Source organism: Ursus maritimus, unplaced genomic scaffold (assembly GCF_017311325.1).
Source record: "Ursus maritimus isolate PB19 unplaced genomic scaffold, ASM1731132v1 scaffold_20, whole genome shotgun sequence".
NCBI lineage: Eukaryota > Metazoa > Chordata > Mammalia > Carnivora > Ursidae > Ursus > Ursus maritimus.
In genome coordinates, this window is record NW_024424453.1 from 22,154,988 (window position 1) to 22,177,043 (window position 22,056).

Here is a 22,056-nt window from a genome sequence, read left to right on the forward strand (position 1 = left end):
TGGCAATGCACTTTTGTTCTTCACATAATCCTAAGAAAGTGTGATTACGTTCTCACCCAACCAAAATATTAGAATACATTATAGGAAAAAAACCCCATATTTTCATAAGGATATTTTAATTTTTTAATTTTAATAATTCAAATAAAATTCAGCTAGTTAACATAAATAGAATAAATGCACATAATTTACAGCCATGTACACAAAATGCGAGAATAGCAAACCTCACATAAATGGTCAAAAGATACCAACTCTTTTGAAGTTGACTATTTAGCTATGACTAATCATAATTTAATTGTTCACATATGAGGGGGTACACATTCAAATGCTTATTAACAAAAACTGAGCGAAGCTAGAATTTTCAGTTTCTAAAAGGAGTAGCATAAAAAGCAGTGTATAGATTAACAAGAAATATAAGTGCATGATGGAGAAGAGACTTGGGTGGGCAGAAAGTTAGCACATTGTATGAAATATTTTTATATAATTAAAATTCCTTCGAATTTAAATCATTCAGAAATACCTTTTTCTTAGGAATGTTTAAGTCATGATCAGTAGACAGAAAGGCTCAACTATTAGATCAGCCCAAAAGGGGTCCCTACAGTACTAATAGTCTGGGCAGAAGAGCATGTAAACAACAAAAGACAGGGATGAACAATGCTGGAAGAGTAAAGGATAGATTGATTTCTAACACTTAAATCCTTCAAGTTCAACTCAGTATTTTTAGTACTTAAATCTAAAAATGCTGACATGTTCATACTCCAGTAAAAGAGTAAACACTCATTATTTTTAACACCCTGGTCCTAATACAATAATGCTATTCCACAATGGGCATCAGGTTTTAGGAGACAAAAGGCTGGATTAAATAACAATATTCTATCGTGGTTTCAAAGTTACAAATAAATTACTTGTGAGCCCCACCTAGTAAGGTTGGTTCCACAAAATTACATACATAATGAAGATTAAGACAAAGCTTTGGTGATACAGTTTTTTTCCTGGATTCAAAAGCACTGTATTACACCCCACAGTCACAGGGTTGGTAATTCTCAGATTTGGACTTCGAAATTTTGGAAACTGTCTATGAGCCACAGGTATCAAAGTTCTATCTGCTGCTCTATGAGCATACTCTTTCAGTATCTACTGCTTTAACTTGAGTAAGTTCAATTCAATTTCCTGATAAAATTCTATAATAAAAGTACAGACAAATCTGAAGAATGCTGCTGACCTCTATACTAGAAATAAAAAGTCATCTGATAGAAAATAGATGAAAACAAAACACAGCTTAAAAAAAATTCAATCCTTTAAGTATGCGTTTTTCTTTTTAAACACTTCCATCAATTAAAAAAATCTCCAAAAAAATGTTTCAGAGACAAACTTTATATACAACTTTTATATATAGTTTTCTTTTTAAAATTATCTCTGTCACACATAAAGTAAACTACGGCAGATTGTGCTTTGGGGAAAAAAAATTAAAATAAGCTTCATTGCCCCTTTCCAGTTGTTGCACAAAGAAACAAAATCTAAGATCTTTTCTTCCAGTACACAGAGAACACTCACTTTTAAAAGGTGAATATAATGCACTAAAGTCAACATAAATTTTACTTGCTAAATCCAAACAGGAATAGAATACATGTTCATCCCTGAAGGACACTTATTATGTATTTGCTAACACTAAATACTATGTTCCTTAGCTGCTGGTTTTCATATCGTTCTCAATCATTTGTGGTGTACTGAGATCATTAACATCAGAGAGACTCTCTGTCCTACATTCAACACAACTCAAGTTTACCAATCTTTGCAAGGCAAATGGCACTGTATTAGGCAGTGTAAGTGGCACCTGAAAAGGCAAACACTATAGATGAGACTTTCTCTACAGATTTAAGTTAGAAACCCCTAGATTTTTTTTTTTTTGGCATAAATGTCACAATAAATGTCAAAGCTAAAATTCATCATAAAAGGTACGAATAATCCCAAAGGTAATGAAACTGAATTTGCCTTTGGTCTCCAAAGAGATTGGAATATATTTTAATTCCAATCAAAGCACCTCAAAAACATCCAGTTACTCTTGAATATAAGGAGTTACGATAAAGGTGAAGGAATTTTCAAGAGGGCACTGTGTTTCACTGGTGACAGCAGAGAAAGCTTGTAATGACATACTATGATTTTCTGTGTTGGGGCATTAGAGTGTACACAGAATACGTAAAACATTTATATTATTAAAGATCTCCAAAACACCATATCTAAAACCCAGAAAAATGTTTTGAACATGATTTCTGCCTAATACATGACCAATGTTTAAAAAAAAAGAAAAAAACTTAACATGGAATTCTCTACTCTCACCCCCCCCCCCAAAAAAAGGCCACAAAGTGCATTCACAAAGAGTCATTCTTAAGATAAAGCCATTGCACAAAATGTACAGTTCATCTATACTGAAATGAGTACCACACTGGAGTTTAATTGTAGATGTTTTATACACCAGTATAGCACATCCATTAGCAAAATTCTCTTAACAGATTTACAGCAAACATCTTCACAAGGGCCATACATATATACATTTAAGTATTAAAAGGTACAGTTAACTCAACAGCAAAATGTAAAAGATATATCCTGTTAGCACACTTAATCTGAATTAACTTGAATCTTTCTATGATTTACCATTCAAGAAATCAGGATAGCATAAATTTCTTGTCAAAAGCAGTTTGCTCATTTACAAAACTGTGGTCAATTAGGATCACTACCTGCTCAATCAGACAGCAGAGGGCCCCTCTTCTATGTTCATACTGCCCCAGATATTTACGTCACCTTAAAAAAAGAAACCTATTAGGGCAAAGCTGAAAATTACCATTTTCTCTACAAAATAAATGCAATCTATATTGATCTTCTGGAAATAATTCAATGGTTCAAATTCCTAATGTGAAGGCAAACAGAGAAAAGATTCAGAAGTGGTGAATTTTTCCACTTTAGGAAAATGATACCTAGTATGATAGATGATAATTCAAGTTCATAACTAATAAACCCCTGACAAGACAACTGCATTCATTCATGTATTGTAAAGTTAGAGAAGATATGAGGATGTGCTCAAGTCATTCAAATGGCCAAGAATCAACATCTCACTGGTTTCTTCTGTCCCAAACTACTACCACCGAGCTTGATATGTTAATGACCAACTTAAGTGTCCACATTATGCTCAACATCAAGCACCTGTCAGCTGTGAAAACTAAAACATTTTAAAGCTAAAAATACTCAAGATCTTTAGACATTATTTCATTACTTGTCAAAACTAGTGACTATTAATGTCAAATAATTAATTTTAAAATATTCCAGATCCTCTCAAGGAAATGGGAAAATAATACTAAGGATCTCACTTATTCTTGTTATTTTACAATTTTACAGGAATTACACAGAAGCCAGAGGTAAGACATTTATGACTGTCAATACTATCTTTGGATAGTTATAATATTTAGACAATTAGGGATGGCTTTGTTTAGACTGGAAAAGTGCTCATGGAATACATACTATACTGACTGCCATAAATCAACAAAATGCAACTGTGTCCCGTGGACATGGTAGAGAAAATGGCAATTTGGAGGAAGGAGTGCTTCTAAAGGCTTTTTCTTAGAGGCAGCCTAGGTGTTTTTCACATTACTGAAAAAGACCAAGTAATGTGGTTATGATTACTTTAATTCCTACAACCAAACTTCCACTTAGGCATAGTTACATGTTCCCAAACGTTTTTCTTCTGTCCACCATGCTGGCTTTGATACTGCATGGTCCACTGCTATCTTTTGGTCTTCCCTCTTCATAGTACAGCAGCCTGAAGTTGCTATCCATTGAGAAGGTAGACCACCAATTCATAGGTGGCCATCATAATGGCTGTGTTTGGAATCTGTCTCACCAGGTGAGTTGTTAGACCACGGTAAAGAGACCCATAACCTTCTTCTTGAACAACCAAAGACAGTGTCTGAAAAAAAGATCTATATTTTGTTCCCTCTTCACGTAGTCTTGTTCTTACGACTTCTGTTTAGGGGGGAAAAAAAGTCATTTTAAAACATTAGTGGTATCTTTATACCCTCCTAATGCTGAGCACACCCCATTTATCAGTCTTTAAGTGTAAGCTCAGAATAAATAAGGGAGTGACTTTTAATATGTAACTTATTGAAACTGGTCTTATCACAATAACACCAAACTTCTAAGATAGCTGGCTAAAATCACTAATAATAAAAACGAATTCTAAAATTTCACAGGTTCCTGAATGGTTAAAGAATAAAACAAAAGTGTCAGTTGTATACTAGCTATAGATGAAAGGGAGAATACATGTGGTAAGGAAAAGGTGAAGAAACAGAAAAGGGAATGTAGGTGGTATCAAAGATGAATACAGAAAGATACGGTGAGAAATAAACCCAAATGTTCTTAAGTTGACCCCACAATGAGAAAACAGAATAATCCAGTCTCAATGGTTCACAGATACCAACATGAAATTTCAGGTGCATGAGCCTAAAAATGTTCAAAATATTAGCTGTTAGCTAAAAGGCCCCATCTGGGAAGCTTAACTAAGCAAAAATTGTAAAATTTTAGCGCTCTAAGAGATATAAACATTTTTCTTAGTTTTGGAAGGTGAAGAAATTGGACTGCTGAGAGGTTTTAGTCAGTTGGGGGTAGAGGCTGGGACAAGATTTCAGAGCTCTCTACTGAAGAGTCTGTTTTTCCAACACACTACTCCTGATGGGCCTGAGGGAAATGGCCTAGAACTATTTTCACTGCAAATGTTAATATTTGAAATCTCTTGTGTCCTATACTAAAAACTCATGCCATTTATATATTCCACTCCAAAATATTGTTTATAAACTACCTCTTCTTGTAATGACATCATCTCACTTGAGGAGACAGGGTGCTTACAACTCCAAAACTGTCTCTTACCCTTAGCAGGCCACGGTTCTAGGTATCCCATAGTGGCCAGAACCTAAACAACGCTGATACTGTCCTCTTCTGACTTCTCTTAAAGAAAGAAGTTATGAACTTCTCTCAGGAAACAGAGGTAAGTTCACAGTCCAACTTGGTTAGAGTTGGTTTTACTCATAATTACATTTTAGAGCAAATACTCATTTCCTCCTAGCCTTGTTTCATTTGTCCTGATATAGCTTTAATCAGAGCCTTAGATTTACAAGGATGAATGTAAATGTTAATCCGTGTAACAAAAGTGAAGCATTTAGATTAAAAACCCAAAGCAGGGGCGCCTGGATGGGTCAGTCGGTGTAGCATGCTATTCTTCATCTCAAGCCCCATGTTGGGTGTAGAGATTACTTTAAAAAAAAAAAAAAAAAATATCCCGGGACCTCTGAGGCTCAGTCAGTTAAATGTCTGCCTTCGGCTCAGGTCATGATCCCCGGGTCCTGGGATCGAGTCCTGCATAGGGCTCCCTGCTCAGCTCAGAGGGAGCCTGTGCCTGATGCTCCCCCTGCTTGTGCTCTCTCTCTGACAAATAAATAAATAAAATCTTAAAAAAAAAAAATCCAAAGCAAAACAAACCCCAAACACAACAAAATCAAAGGCTACACTTTAATGAAACAGGCTAACACTATAAAACTTAGATAGAAATAAATCATTCATATATACTTATTTGCCAACATGAAATCATGTAAAATAGGCTGGCCTTTGGGATTATAGACTTCATTTCTAATTTGGGCTCCTCCACTGAGTAAGCTGTGTGACCTTCAGCAACTTAATCTTAACATTTCTTGTTTTCCATTTGAAAATGAAGACAATTCTGGTTATATTCTAGCATACTTAGACTTAAACAGAGAAGGTAAGTACTTTGCAGGAATTTTTTGTAGATTAGCCAATAATATATATAAAGTATCTAGTATACCACGTATATCCATTTTTTTTTTTTTTTTAAACTTGCCCAAACATCACCTGGCTGGAATCTGACTGACTCTGGGCTAAAATGTGACGGTCCCGGGTGCATGCTAAGTCTCCATCATGCTACCATAATATATACTGACCTATTAACACAGTTACTGACACAGATTTAATTGCATTATGATGAACTCCTAAGAACTATATTTTGTTTTACTGAATTCAATAAAATCATAAATGTTCTAATAAACAGGCCACTGGCTGACATGGGAAAATATTTCTAAATTAACAGAATTTTACTCATAGAATCTCAACTCCTCTTACCATGTGGATATGCTATAGTTGTGGCACAAGTTTTTGAGGTGGCAGCAGCTAGCATCATTCCCACAAAATCTGATGCTTCTTTTACAGACTCTTCATCATTTTCCATTGTAGAAGCAATCTTATATTCCAGTAGTTTTTGCTTAATACTTTCATAAATAACAAAATGGATAACGGTCTCTGATATGCCAGCATATGAAGCAGACATGCCCCTATAAAATCCTCTAAGTCCATCTGTCTGATACACTTTACGAATACATTCAAAAGCGCCCATTTGCTTTTCCCCACGGTTCCTGAAGAGCAAAAAGGAAAAATCTTTTACAAAGTAGTACAGGTTTTTAGATAAAGTCAATAAAATATAGTAGAAATATGCCACTCTAAATACAGAATTATCCTCTTTAACTCATGGAGAAGTGAAACCAGAATTTTGTAACGTTCATTTTAGACTTTATTCTTTTGTCCCAAGTTTGTCACCTTAGATGGGTAACATGTAAGTAGTTTATTTTACTAATGCAAAATACACTACATTAAATCTTCAGTTTCATGTACTCATTGAAGTTTGTATTGTAGGGGTAAGAAATAAAATCCTTTAGTCCAAATACACTGTGGCTGCAGTTCAAGATAAAAACAAACTCTCACATTACATCATTAAATCCAGTTCTAAGTTGAGAAGATTTCTTCTGCGCTTAATAACATAAAAGAGTGACTGAGACACCAACGATGATAGTACATCACAAAGCAAGGAGTGTAATTAATCAATACTTGTGCATCTGCGGGATTCTTCCAAACCCACTCAGTTCTTCCCAAAAAATGTGTGAATTTAAGTCAAATTTCCTATTATCCTTTGAAGGCAACAGGCCCTATCTTTCGTGTCAGTATCGTGGTGAAGAGTGAATGAGGACCTCTATAGTTATCAAATATTTACTGAGCATCGTGCCCAGTAAAACTTCCTTAGTGCTATTTACGGGCAGTGTTATCTACTCTTATATAGGTATATAATTTTGAGTTTGTAAAATATTACCTTACACTATGTTTCTCCCAATAGACCTTATCTATAAGAAATGGGTTTAAATGCTACCTACAGGGAAAGAAATAGAAAATTCACCTATTTATCAATTATATACAACCTATTTCTGACATAACAAAAACACAATTAAGACACACACCTGATAACCTACAAATTCCTCCAGTTTTATGAACGAATTATTGTCTTGAACTAATAACTGTCCTCAACTAATGACACTGAATGAATACTTTCTTCACTGAATGATCCGTGAAACCACCTGTGATCAGTTTCTGCCAGAGACCTCCTCACAAGAAGTTAAAATGCTACAAGTCCCAAAGGGTAATATGCAAACACATCAGCCCTGCTCTTGATTTCATAGTATACATCAGCATCCTCAAACCAACCTTTAACTATTACCCCAACCCCGTCCCATTCCCCATCACCCCCAAACCTAAGAACTTGCGTTGGCTTCCGTTAGAATTTTAAGTGAATAATAGAGTTTTAAGCCATTCTTTTCTCAGGACCACCCCCCCACGCCCACATCCACCCTACAACATACTGAAGAATATCCCTGGTAGTTTATAATAGTATAATATGGACTGGCATCTTCTCATTTCTCTAATCTCTGAGTTGTTTTAACTACCATCACCTTTCAGATCTTTGGCTTTAAGAAGTAAACTTCGAATTTTGCTTCATGACACTTAAGATTTCATTTCAATTATTCTGGATGAAACAAGAATTAGAGATGTTTCAAGTCTCCAAAGAGCATAAGATTCAATGTGACAGAATTTGGAAAACACATTTAAACAGGCATAATTATCAATGATTTCTTAGATCAGTTTTATTTATAGTCTATGAGATATATAGACTTCCCAAGCCCTAAAAATATAACAGTGAAAATTTGTTACAAGTTTACTCTAGACCAAAAAGCTGAAAGTTTCAGAAGTATTATTATTATAATACAGCAATAGGATCACCTCTCTATAAAAGTATTTCCTTTTCCCCATCCACCATCCTACAGGCCAACAGGAACTGAGATGGCAAGACTCTAAGCTGTACTGCTTCTGGACTTTGCTCAGTTCCCAAACACTCCAAAGGCCCTAAACTTAAGACCTATGAGGTTTGCACTGAGCCCTGCTTCTGCTTAAAATGGGCTCAAAAAAAACATTCCATTTTAAAGTTGGGCCCCACTGTTTCTTGGTATATCTCTAGAACCGAGCAGTATATGTGCTCAACATACGTTAATTTTGCTACCACAAAGTGGTCATTGATAATAGACGAAATCTATGAATATATGAGATGCCTCTCTCTATATAAGGTTACTAAATTTGAGCAATGATCCTTCAAGATTTAATCTAGACTAGTTGGTCATGTGGGTTGTTTAACTGTTGGGAGACCAATTATAATCATTCATGAGGTAAAATTACCACTTCTTGGGCTTGGCTAATATTTACTCTTTTTCTTTCATTTTCTTTTATTTAAAAACATAACACATAATATACTTTCTTCCCTAGAAAGTCTCATATTGCCAACTATTATATCACTTTTGCTTTTGACGATAGACCCAAGTTTCAAAAACCAAACAAAAAAAAGCAGCAAAAGAGGGGAAAGACATGGCTAGATATACGGCACTGAAATCTCACGGATATAAATTTAGGGGGAAAAATCAGTTGAAACCAACTTTAATTTAGTTTTAATGAATTAACATACCTTGCATCAAGCTGTAACCGAGTCTTTATAAGCCAAATAGGGTTGGTCGCTGTGATTGCAGTAAAACCTAAACAAACATGTTTAAAATGAACTCCGGTAAAAATGAAGAATACACTATTCACTTTAAGGTTTTAAAAATCATATAAATCTATATTAAGAAAATGTATAAACTATTAATTGATGTATGCTATACACTTTTATTTTACAAACACACACAACCATGAACATTTGTAGTTTATTTCCAATCTACATTCTCAAATTCTGACCGTAACTAAAAAATTCTTTTAAGAGCAAAATCTGATTATATATAAATTCCTTTCCCAACATATTCAGAATATTCTCTGGGGCGCCCTCTACACTCTAAGCTAAATTTAGAAACCCATTTCTACAAATACATAGAAATTTGGTGTATTTTAAGGCTTTTTAGCATGCAAACTCTACTGAGGTCCAAATCCCTGCATTCAATGTGGATTCTACCTAAAGGTCAGCATTTACTGTATTTGAGATTAGGCTGGCTGTGTAACAGAAAGGATTGTTGTCTGCCTTTATGAATGCGTTTACGAACATATACTTACTAACACTGTTAAAATAATGGTATCACAGAAGTAAGGTTTCTGTTAGGGTTAAAAGGACAGATCTATTGCTCATCCACTTAAACACATACAAAAATTCAAAAGTTCGAAAAGTTACCCATTGGAACTTCCCTCTCACTTTTATAGACACTGAAGAGAGAAACTCAGAGTAGAAGGTAGTTCTAGTTTGCTTTAAAACTTAAGAACTATGTACTATCAGTGCAGAGGGGTGGTCGCCTAAGATGGCTCATTCCAGTTAGTAGATTAGGATCTCTGGAACAATCGTTTCTAGACTAGTGCTTATCTTTTACTTTCTATCTTCCTACTGTTACGGAAAAATAGCACAAAATAGCACAAAAAATTGCAATCTTGATAATGGGAATTTTGAAAATTGCTTCATCTATACAAAATGGGGCTTTAATATATTTCTTGTGAATATTTAAGATCACTACACAAACTTCATAGAACTACATCAAACTGTATTTATTCAATTGGCCTTTAATTCAGTGAAAACATATGCAGAAGTGTCTAAGAATCTTAACTATTTTAATACTTTCTATCAAATAATAGGCAGGTGAACCACATTTTTTTAGAAAGGTGGAATATAACCAGCACATTTAATATGAGTAAAGTTATTTCAGGAAGAAAAATGCTGTGGCACACTTAAAAATAATTTTTTAAGTTAACATATAGTGCAGAACCAATCATAAACCTTTTCTTGCCTTTCAAAGTCACTACGGGTATATCTAAAATGCAAAATAATTTAACTAAATTGTTTACGAAGCAGAATTTGGTCTCATAGGTTCTTTTACCTTCTATAATGTCAGATAATTAGCTAACTCAAATTTTATTTCCTTAATCCACTGTTTTAACACCACAGAAATAGCCAGATGTCTCACAAAAGGATGCTTAAATTGTATCTATTTATAAAACATGATAAATGGAATAAAAATTGGGTTTGATAACTCCTTTCACTATCTTGTTAATAGTCCTATAGTCTCCATTTCTCTCGAGTGTTTTTAATACTATATACATATGTATAAAACTAGTATGGGACTAACAATTTTGTATAAGCCAGTATTAAAATAATAAAAATTTAAAGTTTTGGATACGTTATCAGGAACATTTTTAAATAAGAGTTTCTTTTCATATATAAATTTTTGGTAAAAGGAAAGGAGAAGAAAAATATTAAACTGTTAGAGCCGTTTAAATATTTTACTTGGAAAAGATTTTTCTTGCATATCCTGGCTTAAATGAGAATAAAGCTAAAGAATTTTTTTTCTTTTCTTAACCTTCATTTTCCTAACTGAAACACTCAAACTAAATACATTCAAATTCTATTTTAAAGCAAATGTGCACCAGACATCAGTGTTCTGGCTATACCCCTAATTTGATGACTTTTGTTTTTAAACTTAAATATTTATATTAGCTAAATGTCTGTGTAGCAATATTAGGGGGTTTATTAGTGAAAGGCTGCAAAGCAGCACAAGGCAACAAAATATTCTGCATTATTCACAATGGTTATTAATTATCCTGTGGAAATTAAGAAAAAAAATTTGCTTTTCATTAAATTTTGAAAGCCTAAAGAACTGGGAATCCTTACACCAAACTTAAAAAAAAAAAGGCCTAGGTAAAAATCTCAATCTACTGTACTTTATTTGAAAAGACGATCATCAAAGTTTTTTTTAAAAAACAGAAATTCTATTTCCAAAAATATAAACTTAGTACCCAAGCTTAATATTCTTCCAAGTCACAAAATTCCTCAAAGGCTGAAAAAATTCCATATATGGAAACTTTAAAATATTGCAATATTTATAAATATTACTAGAAATGAATTTTTCAAATATCCATGAATAAAATTTTTAGTTATTCTCTGTACATATTAATGAGCAATGACAGGATGCAAACAACAGGTATTTCTCACTTAACTAAAATTAATTTCCAAATACAAATTAATCTATGGGACAGGAAACATTAAAATTCAGGTAAGTGAGAGTATTGTCATCGTATCCCTCTATAATTGTTACTATCAGTAACTTGTACTTACTAGAGTTGTTCTGGCTCACCTCTCCCAATAATAAGCCAGCTTTTAATAAAGACACTAGCCTAAATGCCAGCAAACCATTATGTTAGACGGGATCGAGGCATAACCCACAGACTTTTAGCTATTGGTCTTTAGCACAGTTAAAACTCTGGTCCTAGAATTTTATGCTATTAACATTCTCTTAACCACAGATACCCTACCTAATAAACTAACTAGACATTATTAAGCTAATTAATCCTATAAAATATAGTCTATTAATTCAAGAAATGAACAAGTGGAAGAAGCAAAAATTTATTACTAACTTAATTATATATGGTAAGGCAATGTGAAGTTGGCCAACAGCCAAAGTTAAACAAATCTTCCTACTTCTAACAAAAACATATACAAGGATACTGGGAATGGCTTCCCTGAAGTTTAGAAATTTACTATTACTTTTTATTTTGGCATTTAATATGTGAAATTTTGAAAATATTCTAGTTCATATTAATATTCTGAGCATCCTGTTAAATGTTAAAACTGACTTAGAGTCATATGAAGGATCTATTTGTAGGTTAAGAAGAATATTGCTCTAGTCAGTAAAAGCGAAGTGACAGTGTATTAGCCATATTGTTAGTAGCGCAGTTAGAATTTTATCAGAATTTTTTTTTAAACTCTCAAAATGCAAGTTTTAAAGTTTTGCTTTGTCTAAGACTCCATTTGATAATGTAAACCAGATTAACAGAAATCTTTATAGGAAACTTGCTGAAAATGTCTATTTCATTAAGTGAGTGATACCCGTGATATTGCATTTTCAGTACTTTTTATTTCATCAAGTTCTGTAAGAACAAAGCCCACCTAACCTTCTAAGAGAAATACATTACAACTACAAAAAAACAAAACAAAACAAAACAACCAACCCAATTAAAACTAAAACAGCTTAGATCCCATATATTCTTACCCTGCATTTATTGGAAAATAATGGTAGGTATTAAGATCAATGTTTTTGCAAGAAAGTAGAAAGCTAAGTATCAACAGACAAGAGAATAGAAAGCACTGTATTAGACTTTTAGAATATGTTATGCTAAGCAAAAAGAGAACTACTGTTTTTCCTAAAAGTTGTAGGATGGTATGATACCATTTACAACTATGTATATCTTAAATATTGTCATCAAATTCTTTTGAGGTCAAGGCTATTATGGCCAAGCTGAAGACCCCAGGCTTTTATTACACGATGACTGAAAAGTTACCCCATTCTTCCTTCTAGAAGGAATATTCTAAAGGGATCAGAATTAAAGTTTTATGAAATACTCAGAACGCACACACAAATTCAGGAAATAAAAATTCATTTCCCGCCTTCTATTAATTCCACAGCTATTATATATTCCCAGGGTGTGTTTCTTATAACTAGAGGCTGCAAGAGACGCTCAGATCAGTACTCACGAGGTTTAAGTTAGTCCATATTTCTACAGGAAGTGACCTGCGGATGGGGAGCATGAGATGACACGATCTCACTCTTTTCTCGGGAGAAATGTACAGTAAATGCCTAAAATAGACACAGGCTTTTCTGTATCATAACAACAAGCAGTGACCTCATCAGAAACATGTGTACAAAATGAATCCCATTGGAAGGATTTCAGAAATATAAACTGTGAGATCTAACTTTTTTGAAAATTTTAAGTTAAAAAACAAAAAGGAGTATCAGAATGGGCCATAATTAAAAAAAAAAAAAAAATGCACCGAGTACTGAAAATTCTGCCATCTGCAGCAGTTTCAGAGTCTAAATACTTACCTAAAAGATGAATTTTGCCTTAGAGAAAAAAAATGCTAACCTTGTCAATGGGGAATCTAAGAAAATATTTAGAAGGGATTATCATATCCCATTTTCCTAATCATCATCTACCATGTTCAGAGGTGAAGTCACAATTTTCTATATTTTAACAATCAGCTTACCTAGTGAATCTTTTTTTTCTTAGTAAATCTTAAAAAAAAAAAAAACCCAAAATATTTCAAGTAGCATTTTGTAATTATTTTAATTTTTTAAAATTAAAATAAAGTATATGTTGCTACGATTGTACCTTTCACCTTTTGCACTATGGCCAATAATACTGCACATCCATTTTTATGGAATATTTTGGATTATTTTGTATTTAATTTCTTGTGTTCTACAAAACAAAAAACAGGAAGAATGTTTATATACAAACACACAAAACATCTGTCCAACCATCCATTTGGCTGAATAAATTGCCATGGACAAATAAAATATTAAAAAATATATTTTCTATAGGCAAGATAAAATTTCTCCTTAATGAGTAAAAACTTAACCTTTAATAATAAACTAAGTCAACAGGAAAATGTATCTTGAAAAATAACAGTGATTGCTATTAGCAAATAAAACCCACTAGCTATGTAGTAAATGTTAAATGATTACATTATTGGTATTTTAAAAATTAAGCAGTAACTGTTTGAATATATAATCCAATAAAAATGAGAATTCTTTTCATTTAAATCTGTAATGTTGTATATAAAAATCTGTTATGCTCCAGATAAAAATTTCTGAAAACTGGGAATTACTATAAAGAAACCATACTATTTTTTGTAGGCACACTTGTGTCTAGGTATATAGATAGAGAGGGATATGCAGGTTCATTCATTTAAACAAAAACATACAAGTAACCTCAACAAAACAAATACTCTCAGTCTAACAAAGGTTACATGTAAGAAAAAAAAAAAAAGGTAAAACACAGTCAGCATTACTTATTTTTATTAAATAGCCTTCCAACTGGAAATAATTTTTCAATTTATACCTCTAAATTTAGGTTTATAAAAGTCTTATAGCATTCCCTTGAAAAACTACAACAAACCAAAATAAGATCCACTTTAAACTGTCATTTTGATTAAAAAAAAAAAAAAGTTTACTACCTAAACACTTTAGTTCATATGGATAAAATGCAAAATCAAAACTGGCTACCTGGAATAAAAATTATGTACAAGGTCTGTTATTAAAATCCTTAATGTGTGTGTTGTTTGATGTGGCAAAATCTTGCAGGCAATATCATTAAACAGTCTATTTTAGTGCACTTTTTGATACCAAAGTGACAAGGTTAGCATTTTTTTAATAGCCAGTTAAAAAACGATTTTTCACATGACTGCCTCTAAGCACTTTGCACCCCCAATTCATATTTAGAAGACTTCTAAAAATGATCCTGAAGAAAAACCAGAGCAATCTGGTCTAAATATTTCAAGAATGAAGGGGGCAAAAGGCTACCTTAGTGACTCTGCATGGGACCATTCAGTTCCACCAACCACGTAGTTATGTATAAAAACTGCGAAGCTAAGTGTTAATGCTCATGAATAGTGCAAGGAAGCTCTGAAAGCACAATTCTCAGAAAAATGTAACTGCAAACAAATGGAAGAAGTATTTTCAAATTACACAGTAAGTATATAGTGCAATAATCTCTGAGCAATGATAAGACCATCAATTTACAAAAATTCAAGGAATTCAAGTTGGAAAACAGTTATCAATATAAAAACAAACTATGAGTTGACATTTGTACACATTTGAGAGAAAAGTGCAAAATGACAATTCCACTGAAATTCTTTACCACATGACACAAAAGTAGTAATAAACTCTGATCAGATATTCTAATGAAAAAAGATGTTCCACTGGGAATTAAGATATTCTGAAACCCTAAATCTGTACTACTGAATATGTAACAACCATCCTCAACTACAGATGACTGCTCATCCACTTTCTTGACTTCAAGTCTTCCAAAACAAACAAAATGATTAGCATTTCTTTAATAATTTTCTGGGGTTAAAAAACAAACAATGGTAATCCAGAAATATATTCTTAAAGATCCTAATATAACAGTTATATAGTTTGAAATTAGCCACTAATTTTTACCTTATACCCACTCAAATTTGAAGAGGAAAAATCATATCCATACTCAACATCTATAAAAAGTACATTTAAAAAAATTTCTAGTTGTAACTAGATGATCTCTATGGTACTAAAGAACTAATTCTCCAAATCCAAATCTTTGTAGAGCAACCTACATTCCAAAGATAAGGTAAGAGAAATTCACATAAATTACATAACTTGCCCAAGATCTCTCCCTCATGGGTAAATAAGAGTATTTCACCACCTTGACCTCTAAGGTTTTTACCTTTCAGCTTTAAAACTTCAATGAGTCAGTCAACAATTATCAAATATAAAAAGCCTTGAAAATAATTTGTGAGGTATATGGTAGATTATACGGCTATTGACCTTTCAGAAATTAGTTATTTCCAACTTACACTTGGTTCGTTAAAGTATGTGGTTCAAATTGATCCAATTTATTTCTAAACAGAAAATGGTTAACAGTTTAAGGCACTCATTATTAAACATGTAACTGACACCAATTTACTGCTCAACAGTTGATGAAAGTAGTTAATAATTTGCTTTATAGTCATAGCATAATTTGGAAATGTGAGGTACGGTTAAATATACAACGAATCTCAGAAAACTGCAGAGAATGAACCAAAGGTCACGGCTTTGTCTAACACGCATTGCAACAAATGATTCCAGAACCAGACTGGTCAAATCAATCTTTTATCTTTAAGGCAGTACAGAGGCCCAGAACTAGTTGCTTTAATTCAGAATCATATATACTCAACAATGATAATAGAAGAGTCCCTGGAAAACATTTCTATAGCAAGCATGTACACATAGCCAGTGCCTAAATTTCAAGTACTATCTACTGTGATTTATATGGAATGCTAAACATATTTTTCAAAATACATACAAAACGGTAACTCTCAGTTATCAGTAATACATCACAAAAATTTCAGCATTTGAGCACAGGACAAAATGAATACTTTACCAAGAACTGCCGGCACATTTCAGACAGAAGCCAAAACATGCAGCAAAAAGGGAAAAGGCACTAACAGAAATTGAGGAGAGAAGAGTAAATTACAGCTGCATAACTTATTTATAGTGTAATTATGGCTGGATTCTTTAAACTGTCAAAAGCGATCACTAAATATTCAGTGGACTACACAAGACATGTAAATATTAACTACCTGTACACTATCACAAACCCGATTACAAAAATGCCAACTTATAACAGATTTTAAGTATACCTCCTGATCAAATTTACTGTATACCAATAAATATAAGAATCATATATGTAGATGCTAATCAATGAAAAGCACATTGTTTTAACTATATAATATAAAATCATAATTCAATATTAAGTCTCTAGGTTTTGAAAATTTTCTGCTTTTTAATATTATATATTCATACCTGCCATTGCAGCTGAAATCATGTGTACCTGGGTAGAATCCGGATCAAATACACCATTCAACTTTTCCTTGCAGTTTGAATAAGCAGCAAAATATATTGCTCTAAAACAAAGATTTAAATTTTATCAATAAGCATGTTGCATAACTCATTAGATTTAAATGATAAGTAAATTGATCTTTTTAATTTTAGAGAAATCTAAAAACAAAGTCTTAGCCACATTCTCATGTAACATCAGGTTAATTTACATATTTTTTCCATGTAGACTCTGAGGTATGTTTTGCACTGACTCATTAAAAGACAAACTTCAATGTAAAGTTCCTCAAATGTAAAGCATCCTCCAACAAAAAGACATCTACCACCCTTGGGGGCGCCTGGGGGGCGCAGTCGTTAAGCGTCTGCCTTTGGCTCAGGGCGTGATCCCAGTGTTCTGGGATCGAGCCCCACATCAGGCTCCTCCACTAGGAGCCTGCTTCTTCCTCTCCCACTCCCCCTGCTTGTGTTCCCTCTCTCGCTGGCTGTCTCTATCTCTGTCGAATAAATAAAATCTTTAAAAAAAAAAAAAAAAAAAAGACATCTACCACCCTGACCCAATACTTATACAGAAACAAAAACTATTCCTATAAGATTTTGATGTTTGGAAACATGTGATAAGGCTGGAAGGCTTATGTTAATGGTAAGGTTAAATTAAACACACTTGAATAAATATAGTATGAGCACTTCAAAAAATTGCTAAATACATAATTACTATAATTAGTTGATACTAATATAAAGTATTACTATTAATATATAATATGTATGTTATATATATATATAACATACTTTTTTTTTAAGTGGGGAGAGGGTGGTAGAACTGACCCAATTCATCAAAGTATGTTAAACAATTCTGAGATACTGTGGTATATGCTATCTATATTATACACAGAATAGTTCACAGTATCCTTAAACAGACAGAATTCCAGAAGAAATGAGCCCCATCAGGTCATGTCTTCTATGTTTATAAACATTCCATTAAATCTGTAAATATTTCCCCTCTTAACTTATTACTATGATTTCATGCATCCCAACCACCTCAATTGATTAGCCTTCCACGCTTTGAAATATTTGCTTGCAGTATCAAATCCTTTTATTTCCCAACAACCCTGGTTATCTGTCCAATAAGGAATGTAACAGGCAAACAAGTACAAATGAGGACAGTCTCACTGTTGTGCCCTTTTTAATGTGCTAAAGAAAAATGGGAAGTTAATAAAATTTAAAATGAAACATTCTACATTATGAGCAAGAAAAACAAATAGAATACAGTTAATGATGACGAACTGTGAAGAGGTATAAACAGAGCATTCCTAGAAATGAGTAAAAAGACCTTTTAATGAGAAGACAGGCAACGAATATATACAGGTAATTCATAGCAGAGATACACAAATGGCAAATCATACAAGAGGGAGGGTGTGACTGCACCCAAAATTAAACAAATGTATATTAAAACAGTGAAAACTGGGGACCCTGGGTGGCTCAGTCGGTTAAGTGTCTGTCTTCAGCTCAGGCTGTGATCTCGGGGTCCTGGGCACAAGCCCTGAGCCAGGCTCCCTGCTCAGTGGGGAGTTGGCTTCTCCCTCTCTCTCTGACCCCTCCCCCTCAACCCTGCTTGTGTTAGCTAATAAATAAATAAAATCTTAAAAAAAAAAAAAAAAAAGAAACCCACACACACAGTGAAACTCATGTCTAGTCTATTTGGCAACTATTAAAAGACATGAATAGTAACCAACATGACTAATATGTCATAAAGAGCAACTAATTCACTACTTGAGAATAAAAATATGGGATGCCTTTTCAGAAGGCAATTAAGTAATATTCATTAATTTCAAATGTGTATATGCTCTTTTATACAGAAATTCTACTTATAAGTATTCTAAAGAAATACACTTAAGTATTCAAAGATAAAAGTATAGCTATGTTCACAAAACTGTTTTCAACAGACAAAATGTGGAAACAAACCTAAAGGTTTATCAATAAGGGAATGCTTATTAATGATAGAATAGTCATGCTATGTGATTAAACAAAAACTACATATTTCGATGGAAAAAGCTTCAATACAAATTTGGTGAATTATTTTAATATGATTAAATGAATGTAAATGATAATTAAGTATACATATTATGCACTTCACATACACAATAAGCCAGAAAAATTAACAGAGCTATACACACCAAACTGTTTTATTAATAACATTTATCTCTGCGGAGAAGAGTAAGTGCCTGTGAGAAGGCATAAACCATGAGATGAGGTGATGTGTTTAAGATGGAATGTCAACCTTTATGCTATACTTTTTACTTTCTACAGTAAGGATAAAACTTTTTAAGTATGAGAGAGAGGGACAGAGCATGTGCAGGCAAGTGCACAAGCATGCAAGTGGGGGAGAAGGAGCAGGAAGGAGCAGAGGGGAGGGAAAAGGAGAGGCAGAAAAGAACCTCGAGTAGACTCCACACTGAGCACAGAGACCCAGGCCAGGCTCCATCTCATGACCCTGATATCACCCTGAGGTGAAACCAAGAGTCCGACGCTTAACCAACTGAGCCACCCAGGTGTACCAAGGTAACTTTTTAAGAGAAAAAAAGCCCATAAAAAGTTGAAACCCAATAAATAATAAGACATGTATCTAGTACATGGGACACAAACAGCCATTTTCACTCTGAATGGAAACTCTATAGTATTTTATTACAGAAGAAGTAAATCTAAGATAAAAGGGTATCAGAGAAAAATGACAGGGAATTAATGTATTAAGGCCTTTTTTTGGCTCTTTTAATAGGGAATGAAATTATTCTGTTTAGCTGGTCTTCTAAGCCAAAAAGTAGGGTTAGTTCTAGAATCTAGGTATTCCTCTTTCTCATTGTTGGTTCCCTTAGTTTGTTCTTTGCCTTTGGAAGTTGGCACAAAAACTGTATCACAATGATTTCACTAAGAAGTCCTCTGCACCTGGGCAAACTGCCCAAGCTTTTACATGGTTACTGATACCTGCTTTTATACCATGGTGCTTTATCCTTACCATCTTGACTTCTCTTCAGCATCTTCCATCATTAAGCTTGAAACAAAAAAGATTGTCACGATTTTGTTTAACTTAAAAAAATTCTTTTTACCTGGAAGGAGCCACCCCCACTAAATTGGGACCTAATCCTCTGAACAAGGAACGAGGCCCTTCTTTTTCCAAGATCACTCTGAAAGAGAAAAATATTATTTAGAAAGGAATGTCCTTTGAAGTCTAGTACTTTATTTGTATAGCAAACTTAAAACTTTTAAACCTGTAGGTTTCTGCTATAATGTTGTGCTGCTCTGGTCAGTTTTTCTTACGAAAATCTGTTTTTCTTGACATAGCATAAATTGATAATCTTAAATAATAAAAAAAATTCCAATCAGATTCTTTTCCAAAAGTTTTAAAAGACTACAGTATAATTTCTGTATTTTCATATAATCACGCTACTCTTACCTTTGATATCCTCCATTTTACAATCTTTACCAGCAAATTCAATTCCCAGAGATTTAGTTCTCTGTCTAGTATTTGAGGTCCTTTCTTGATATCAGACAACTCTCTCAGTAATGCAGCATTATCTCATTCAACCAATGAAATGCTGTCAAAATCTGGCACCCTAACCTCCTTTAGGGTACTAAAATGGTTAGCCTGTTACCATTTCTCCCGCTATTCAGTTAACATTTGCTATACTGAATACTTACCGTATAGAAGCTAAGCAGAGTAAAAAGAAAAGAAGGTGAGATGCCTGCCATTGAGAAATCTGATGTGTAGTTGTGGAAAAAAGAATTATATTGAAACAAATAATTTAACGGACTATATTAATAAGCAAATTCTATACAAGCTAGATACATATGCCCAGTAGGGAAAGGAAGAGGCATGTCTAAGTCATGGAAGGCTTTCTAAAAGTGAGTTATTAAATTAAGCTTGGAAGTGAGAAGAAACAGAAACTGGAAAAAGTAAGTATTTTAACTTAGAGTTAACAGGCTAGGGCAGTAGTTCTCAACCACTTACATGCATAAGAATGGTTTCTTTAAAGACAGTTGAGCATAATGGTGAAGGGCCTGAGATATGGAGCCAGACTTCTTAATATGAAGACCAATTTTGGTAAATGACTAGCTATAAGAACATAAAGTAATAACCTTTCTCTTATCCTTATTTTCGTCAACAGTAAACAGAGAAAAAAACAGTACTCTTTTTCTGAGTTGCTGTGAGGAATAAATAAAGAAAGAACTTAAAAGAGCATCTGGCTCCCAGTAAGTACTTGATAAATCTTAATATTATGATTACTACTGAAGTGTTTGTTCAAAATGCATATTTCTCTGATCTCGCCCTCCAAGTACTCTGATTCAATAGGTATAGGACAATGCTCAGTAACTTGCATTTTTACCAGGCTTCCAGATGACTGACACAGGTGATACAGAACCACTTCTGATAAAACTAGATTAGACAGAAGCAGAGTTCAAAATAACAAATGATAGAGAACTTTTTGAAGATTCAGTGTTTGTTAACCTTTTCTGTATCATAAATCTCTTTGAAGAATTAAGAAAGGTAAATGTTCAGGGCGCCTGCGTGCTCAGTTGTTAAGCGTCTGCCTTTGGCTCAGGTCATGATCCCAGGGTCCTGGGATGGAGCCCCGCATCAGGCTCCCTGCTCAGCAGGAAGCCTGCTTCTCCCTCTCCCACTCCCCCTGCTAGTGTTCCCTCTCTCACTGTGTCTCTGTCAAATAAATAAAATCTTTAAAAAAAAAAAAAAAAAAGAAAGAAAGGTAAGTGTTCTTAAAAAAATATGTGTATACACACACACACACACACACACACACACACACACACACACACTTGTTGGGGCGCCAAGATGGCTCAGTCGGTTAAGTGCCTGACTCGGTTTCGGCTCGGGTCATGGTCTTAGGGTAACTGGACTGGGTCACATTGGGCTCTGTGCTACGCAGGGAATTTGCTTAAGATACTCTCCCTCTCTCCCTCAGTCCCTGCCCATATTCACTTGTGCTCTCTCTCAAATAAATAAATAGATAAATAAAATATTTTTAAAAAATACACATTTGTGGGGCGCCTGGGTGGCGCAGTCGTTAAGTGTCTGCCTTCGGCTCAGGGTGTGATCCCGGCGTTCCGGGATCAAGCCCCGTATCAGGCTCCTCTGCTGAGAGCCTGCTTCTTCCTCTCCCACTACCCCTGCTTATGTTCTCTCTCTCGCTGGCTGTCTCTGTCAAATAAATAAATAAAATCTTTAAAAAAAATTACACATTTGCAAACA

General features: G+C 33.8%; 1 protein-coding gene across 2 annotated transcripts in view; it reads right to left on the reverse strand.

The window, feature by feature from the left end:
- The window catches only part of SLC25A36 (solute carrier family 25 member 36), a 54,488-nt gene that overhangs the window by 17,190 nt on the left and 15,242 nt on the right, over positions 1–22,056 (reverse strand). Inside the window, exons 3-7 of one of the 2 annotated variants that reach the window (XM_040636745.1) lie at positions 19,898–19,975; positions 16,767–16,867; positions 8,888–8,954; positions 6,175–6,464; positions 110–4,011 (exon numbers count right to left, since the gene is read on the reverse strand). In XM_040636745.1, coding sequence (XP_040492679.1) covers positions 3,818–4,011; positions 6,175–6,464; positions 8,888–8,954; positions 16,767–16,867; positions 19,898–19,975 — 730 coding nt within the window. In that variant the 3' untranslated portion in view covers positions 110–3,817. Of the gene's footprint in view, positions 1–109; positions 4,012–6,174; positions 6,465–8,887; positions 8,955–16,766; positions 16,868–19,897; positions 19,976–22,056 lie in introns of those variants that run through there. The other variant, XM_040636746.1, reaches the window with a different exon arrangement.